The 7,932-nt window shown below is 33.9% G+C and overlaps 1 protein-coding gene across 1 annotated transcript; it reads left to right on the top strand.

The window, feature by feature from the left end:
- Positions 1-3,699: 3,699 nt before the first annotated feature.
- Positions 3,700-7,517, top strand: LOC124374224 (RIB43A-like with coiled-coils protein 1; the record flags this gene model as incomplete). Its single annotated transcript, XM_046832480.1, is given in 4 exon segments — positions 3,700-3,824; positions 3,826-3,897; positions 5,796-5,864; positions 7,330-7,517. Coding segments are annotated over 4 exon segments (381 nt in total), but the record flags the coding sequence as incomplete, so codon positions are not given.
- Between the last annotated feature and the right edge of the window lie 415 nt (positions 7,518-7,932).

Raw genomic sequence — 7,932 nt, 5'->3', positions numbered from 1 at the left:
ATCATTTTCTACTCTTATGAAAGCAAAACAGAGAATATCTATTCTGGATTCGCCTACTTTTGATAAGGAAAATAAAAAAAAAACAAAATAAGTTTTGTAAGCAATGGCTTTTGCTTATCTAGGTCTACTATTATACTGCATTCTTGCAGGATTTTACACTACCGGTTCTGGAAATTATTGTTGCAGATTCAAATACGTTGATGATCAAGAGGAGCTGTTTGCTGATGTGTAATCTATCATCCTCCCTTCTCCCCCTTCTGTTTCCGACTCCTCAAGCAACTGAAGAACAAAATGTATGTCGGTCGCCAGAAAAGAAAAAAGAAGCGGTAAAAGTGACAATAATTACCGAAAAGGTTAGGCCTGTTTTTCAATATTAATGACACACCATCTACTTCCAAAGGACCCTTGATTACAGCAGACAGGTTTTGAAAAATATGTCTCCAGACTTCCCACAGACCAGTAGGCTTACATCCGTGGGTCAGTCAAAGGATCCAAACGAAGACTAACTAGCCCTGTACCTTAAGATGAAAACGAAAACAATGTTTTCAAAACAAAATATGTCTCTTGGACGACAAAACCTTGAACTAGTAATAACCAGGTACAAGAAGTTGAAGAACTATGCTCCCTGAAGATGAGGCCTAATCGCTCCAGAAAAAGGGTTAAGAAAATTGTTTGGAACAAACTGGAAAACAAAATGTAAGAAAAAAGGTTGAGAAAATTCTGGAAGGAAAAAAAAGCTACACAGAACGTTAAAAGGTATTGTTTGTATAGTGGGGAAAAAAAAATTCGATCTGAGGAATTGTCCCTGTTCTTTTGAAATGTCATGACAACATTTCCCGTGAACAATGCCAGAAAATATTTTGCTGAATATCTACAATCTATGATTTTAATCTTCAAACATCCCTTTTATTTAGAGTAGCACTGGTGAAAGTTCAAAGTAATGCAACGTGTGGGGACTCATGCCCAGCAACAACCCCCTTAAGCCGTACGAATACAAGACTTTATTGATCTCACTAAAAAGAGAGGATGGAAGTGAGACTAAAAAGTATGGTAAAGAATGTTTTCAAAAATGTTCTTCTTAGCTGTAAGTGATGGTAGATTGATCACGTGCCCTATCGCACAAAAAAATGATGCAAAATTCACCTCCCCCAAAGGATTTTTAAACGGGGGTTTACATAACATTCCCAATAATCATAGAAAAACACCTGATCATAAAACTGAAAAAGTAATAGAGTTTCATAAAAAAATTTCCTTCTTACACATCACACTATTCAAGACAAGAAAAATCTTAACCGGAAGATATTTAGCCCCTAGTTTGGAATAAAACTATTCATGTACAAAACTTGTTCGTAGAAGAAAACCACAGCTGATCACCTGTCTCAATAATACATACTTTCTAACCATGTATTTGACACCCCTCAAAGTTCAACCTACATTTTTCATGCCACACAGTAAGTGACAGCTGCAAAAAGTGTGATGCTTATTAAAGCTAAGTTACAAAGCAAACACCCCCCCGCCGGAACAAAATCCCATTAAAAGTACAGCAAGAGTTACATTTACGTCAATGCTGAATCCGCTAGAGCTGGTTAATGAAGCTAGATTGCCGAGAAAAGGGGGAAAGGAACAGGTTAAAATGATGTTACGGTTTAATAAGTTTTGACCTCATGAAAACTTTACCGACACCTGTTCTGTCAACTGGCAACTGTTTTATTACAGAACGCCATACTCCTGGACTTATAATCTTGTGAATCCACAATCTATCAACAAATGAAGCCTTACATGTACGTCTGGAATGAATCTGTGGCTTTCCAGGGGTCCCTGAAGAGATAGGTTCATGCATTCTACCAATTTTGTAGAAAAAATATGTTAGAACCTCCAAACTTATTAATGTTACTGTGAACCAATGTGGAGGTCAAAATAGAAACATAAAGATGGGCTGCATTTTGTGTGTATTATTTGGTCAGCGATAGCCCCAAATATTGTCTGCAAAGAAAATTGAACACAAATTTCTTGTGGTCAGGACAGGACACACCATACCTTGCATGTGACCCAAGACTTTGGTTTAATAGAAAAAAAGGAAAAAAGTATCTAACCCCGGAAGTTTATGCCCCCGATGACTGGATATCCATCATTCTAGCTGCACGAAAAACCTGCAATTTTTGTGGTGTAACACGAATGGAAAAAAGAAGATTTTCTTTTCATTTAAGAAGCTTTTTGGACAACATCACCAATAGAAAAAAACAAAAAGCGAATAGCATACAATCAACACAACAAGGAAGTGGGAAGTAGTGGAAAACGAGTAGAGTGGTTGATAATACAATGGCTGCGCTACCACGGAGGAGAACTAAAACCACAAACAATCTTCTACAAGTATTCTAATAATGAAGACGTTTCCTTTTTTACAGTGTAAATGTGAAGAAGGCAGGACAACTCAGGGAAGTGGAAACGCTGGATCTTTTGTATCCTAAAGGGAAGAAAATTGAGGAAAATAAGAAAAAAAGATCTACTAAAGTCTCCTAGAATTTCATTCCGCCTTTTAGGCACGAGTTCTATACATATCAAATATTTGAGTGTCTGTCATCTATTCCTGAAACCATTCGCTGTAGATGGATGAGAGACAAACAATGGATCAGAAGGAAGACAATGCATAAAAGTAAATTAATGGAAATTGTTTTGTTATTTACTGGGCCGTTTGATAACGGCCCTAAATGCATTTTTCCATTCAAAAAATATCTTGTTCTTCTCATAAATTTGACTACTGTAGCTATTAAATAACTTGTAATATTTATTAATTATTAAAGGTTTTTTTTATGTTTTAATTAAAAAATATTTTGGTGTTAATACAGATTTATTCATTTATTACCCTTGCGAGCCTAATCCACAATGTTAAATATTTGTTAACAAAATGGTTTAATTATTAGTAGTGGCCTAACCCACATTTTATTAATAAATTAATAAACATTCATAAATTTGGTTGATACATTTAGAAAGCTCTTGAAAAAAACTGTGTACAAGGACAAATTTTTAGCAATAAAATAATAATAAATAAAAAAATTAAAAAATAATTTAATTTCAGGGACAAAGTTCATACTTGGTTTTAACACAAATCATACCAATTTGGGGTCTTTAGGGCCACTTATTTTTCTGAGTGCCTCATTTATTATAGAATGTTTGGTCCATCTGAAAATGTGTTGTCCACAAGATAATTTGTTAGACAACAATTAAGTTCTCTTTCTCTCCCTCAAGAAACCATAAAACCCTATCTTGTGTTTATTGTATATTTCATGTTGACAATAATATATATATAATACCTCAAAAATACATTTCGGTCCATTAGTTTTCAGGCTTTTGAATGTAAAGCCTAATCTAACAACTCAGATTCATCCAAACTTCCATTACACAAAAAAACAAGGTTAAGAATTTAATTTTCTTACCAATTTGAGTTATCCCAACAATGTTACATAAACTACTCGAACAAAGCAGAGTACATTAAACTATCAGTGTGCTTTAATATGAGCTTGGTTTCGATTTTGTTTTAAACGATCTGAGTTTGCTGATAGTGAACAAAGTACAGAATGGACCCTATTTGAGCTCACTAAATCACCATAAAGTTTCTCTCATCACCTCATGCTTACTAAAACCTTTGACCTGTTTATTCATCTCTAAATTACTTATAAAAGCGTGTTGATATTGTTGCAGGTAGCGGAACAGGAGACTCGCAAGCGAATGCAGGAGATGCGAGACATGGAGGATCAGCAGGCGGAGATATACAATGCCATCACCAGCGACTTCCTCACCGAGAACCCTAACCTCCGGGCCAGCCAACCTCGGCCCTAACCGTATCAATGGGGCGTTCTATAAGGGCATGACTGATGCTGAAAGAGAAGAAATCCGCCAGTAACAACCTCAGCAAGATCGAGGAGAACAAGGTACTATATATTACCACTTGACAGAATATTACCAATATGTATCAGCACATTTGAAAACACGAAGATTAAATATACACACCAGAGATTTTAGCGTTTGAAGGGTTATATTGTGAGAGTCCAATAGCTGTAATAAGTGTTGTTAATAACAAATTTCACAAGAAACTATAAAATGTAGTAAAGAAATTGTACTTGCTAATTTTTAATCCTTCTTTCCTAAGGAGCAACGCGTAACCATCCGTGAAAATCTGCCAGGATAATAAAATTTCGGACATTTGCCATCGTTATAGGTTATAAAAGGTACAATACATCGTATCAATGATTGGAATTTATCCTCTTTATACAGGTTGGGGAGGTATACAAACAGAAAGAAGTAAAGAAGGGGAAAAATAGGGTTGAAACATACCCAAAAGTTGCTTAGAGTCCAGTCCAGGCGTTGTCACTGCACAGGATGCAAGTCCCGAGCACAAATCACAAGTACAAGGATCACAATCACGACATCACACTAGCACAGGCTACAGTGGGATACTAACAAGAATGGCCGATGTCGGCTCTTTCATCTGCACCATGTAGTATCATCTACCTGACGAAGAATGAGAGATTCAAAATCCTCGAAACATTGTGTTATACCTTTTATAATCGATAACGGCAAATGTCCAAAATACTGTATCCTTTCAAACCTTCCATTGTCAATAACAAACTTTAAGACAAAGAAAATCTGCCAGTCCTATTCAATTAGTTGCTATGATATGAAATACTAGTAAATGATTCTTTATTGTTATATTTAATATAAAAACTTATATATTTTTGTACTGGATTAATGTTTCTAAAATTCAATTTAAATGTGATAAAGGAGTAAAGAAATTTATTTCCTCATACTTTCTTCTTACACACAAGTATGTGAGAGAAAAAGTATACATAACCTAAATAATAACAGGCTTCACTGAGGTTGCATGCAAAATTTTAAATCTATAGGTCATGTCATTCTCAAGATGTCGAGACAGACAATCATACAAAAAAGAAGTTGAACACGAAAATGACGCATCATAGAACTCATTCTTGTAAAAGAGTTCATGCAAAATTTGCATCTCTACATATATTGCCACATGATATATTCAGATTTGTGTGTCATTAACCCTTTTAGTGCCAGAGCATATTAAAGAAGTTTGTCCGAAAATTGTTCTCTAGGCACTGTTTAAAAATGCCAAGCCTATTTCAGCGATTTTTGTAACATTTAAATAAAACATTTGTAAAGTCAACACGGTTTTGGATAGGCTCTTAATTTATTTTTCATTGCCTTTACAGATAAGTTGTTTTAATTAAAATAACACAAATGGTACGTACCAAAAAGTGTTTGAAAAATTTCCCATGTTCCATATTCAAAAATATGTTTCCTCAAAAAACTGATACTACTATGTACAACGAGATTTGTACACATACACCAAAAATTATTTTATTATCCATAAAACTGTAAAGATAACACCACTTATTGTGTAAACCTGTTTCAGTTTTTTTTTAATGTAATTCCATTATTTGTGATTAGTTTGTAATGAAAATAAATGGTAAAAATCTTGAAGTCTCACCTCATTTTCAATCATATGAGATGCTTGAAATGGCTACCATGTTCCTTCTTGACCAAAAAAAGCCTGGATTCTAAACAGCATTTCACGTTTTATAAGATTTCCGGTGTGATGAGGTAGAAGGCATCTTCGATCCTCATTGTCCTTAATTAATTTTTATTAGAGGCCACCTAGAGTTACACACAGTTTATACAACGTGGGAATGTTATAGTAAGGTTTCAAATCGTTAAAATAATTATGTTTTAAAATCACTTTCAATCACTGATTAATTTTCTTTTCATGTTTTCAGATTCGACAGCAAGAAGAAGCCAAGAGAGAAGCGGACTGGTTGGCACTATCGAGTGAAATTGCGAGATCTGTCAGTCTTAAAGACAGAGAAATTATGAAGAAACAAAAGTAAGTTGTATTTATGAATTCATAAATATGTATTTGGTTAAAAAACTTTACACTATGGAAGAAAATCATAAAGCTGGCTAAATATAAATTTCTTTTCCCTCTAAAAGTAGATGAAAGAATAATTAAATACAATTATTATTTTAATGGTATACATAGTTTATTGTTGATGAGCAATGATGTCTGTTAAATTAATTATCTAAGAACACTTAAATTAATGATGGAGTTGTGTTTCTATGTAAGTAAAACTCAAAATTTATTTATTACATATAAAGTTTATATACTAACTGAAATTGGTATAGTGGGCTAAATGGGAAAATATACCACATTATACACTATCGTCATAATTACAATGACTCCAATGTGTCTTGATTTCTACTTTACCATTTTATTTTAGTGTAATAAAATGTTCGCATGTAATTAAAAGGAGAAATTTTATACATTACAATTAAAACGCTAATATTTGATAGTATTGAAAACAAAATTAATTTCTATACTATAAAATAAAATATTTGAGTTATTATAGAACTTCTCGTAGGTTTATTTGGTTGAAAAATTATGGGTTTACAAAGATGTGTTTAATAAATATTAAATGAATAATGAATATAAAATTTATTAACAAAATAGTTTTCCATGTTGGGAATGGATATGTTTACCAATATAAACATGAATATCCTAAATGTATATAAAATATGGTCTGAAATTATATTTTTGAACTTGACAAATACTTGCTTAATAACAGACATTCATAAAAATAAAAGTATTTTTAACCTGATTTGTAGGAATTCTTCTGAAATATTAAAATTGAATTTAAAATTTTTTGACAAATTATTTAGCTAACCTTTGCATTTTTGCTATTTAACTGAACCTTTCATGGAGACTGAGGATAGAAAAATTGATGTGCCAAAGACTTAGCATTTTGAAAATACAAGTTATTTACAAAACATTGCACTTAGTCCTATAAGGACCTTTGCACTGCTTCCAGGATGGGAAAGGATATTCTGGATGAATAAGGTTAGGGGTTTAAGGGCCGCCTCCTATCGAGATCCATGAGGAAGAATTAGGGCACTAATCTCAAAGTCATGTTCCCTCGGAAGAAGGGGAGGTCAGCTCTGAACCAGCCTCTCCAGTCAAAGCAGGCAGGAGGTGGCACATGCTTGTTGAGGCTAGCAAGAACATTTGACTCTAAGGGAACGAACCCCACCAACTCCAACAGTCCATCTCCCACAGTAGACTAGACCTATCGAATTGGCCCATGAACCCCAGAATCTCAACATTTGCGGTTTAGTGATGTGCCGCTCCTGGACATCCATAAGGTTGCCCAGATTTAAGTGACACATCGGTTTTTGTGTGCTCACTGGAATGTGTAGTTCAAAACTGATAAATACTTGTATTGTTACAGGGAGATTGAGCGAGAAGTGAGGGAACAGAATCGAATATTTGGACTGTGAGCGGAAACGACAACAAGAGTACCTGGACAAGGTCGTCTACACGAACACCCCAACAGCTGCGTACTTTGAGCAGTTCAACACCACCACTCGCTGAACACACCACCACACTCTGTCTACTCTTGTGCGCACCATTTCACTTTCATATAATAAATGTAATCACTTTATAATTATAAATGTTTTATTTTTACCTTTAACCTCACAGTTGTTTTTATATTTGAAAATTCTACATCATAAAATTCAACTCATCAATTCAATTCATCAGACAATAAATTCAACAGCATAAATAATGTTTTAATTTTTTTGAGGTGCTCTGAAAAAATGTCATGGACATCCAAATAGAAACACATCTCATACTCATATTTTCTGTACCATAAATGGCCTAAAAAATATCTTCCGGGAACTTCAAGAAATCTGTAAATTATTCGGGAACAGTAAAAGAATAAAAATGGAAACACTATCCACAGTATTTTTATATGTTTTTAACAGTCCTGGACATTAAGGTATTAAGACAGTTGCTTTCATCCAAAAATCTGAATGAAACTGGAAGGTACAGAAAAGGATAACTACAACAATTCTAGCATT

Source organism: Homalodisca vitripennis, unplaced genomic scaffold (genome assembly GCF_021130785.1).
Source record: "Homalodisca vitripennis isolate AUS2020 unplaced genomic scaffold, UT_GWSS_2.1 ScUCBcl_7550;HRSCAF=15290, whole genome shotgun sequence".
Classification (NCBI taxonomy): Eukaryota; Metazoa; Arthropoda; class Insecta; order Hemiptera; family Cicadellidae; genus Homalodisca; species Homalodisca vitripennis.
Note: the sequence above shows the minus strand (reverse complement) of the source record. Positions and strands in the feature narration are given on the sequence as shown.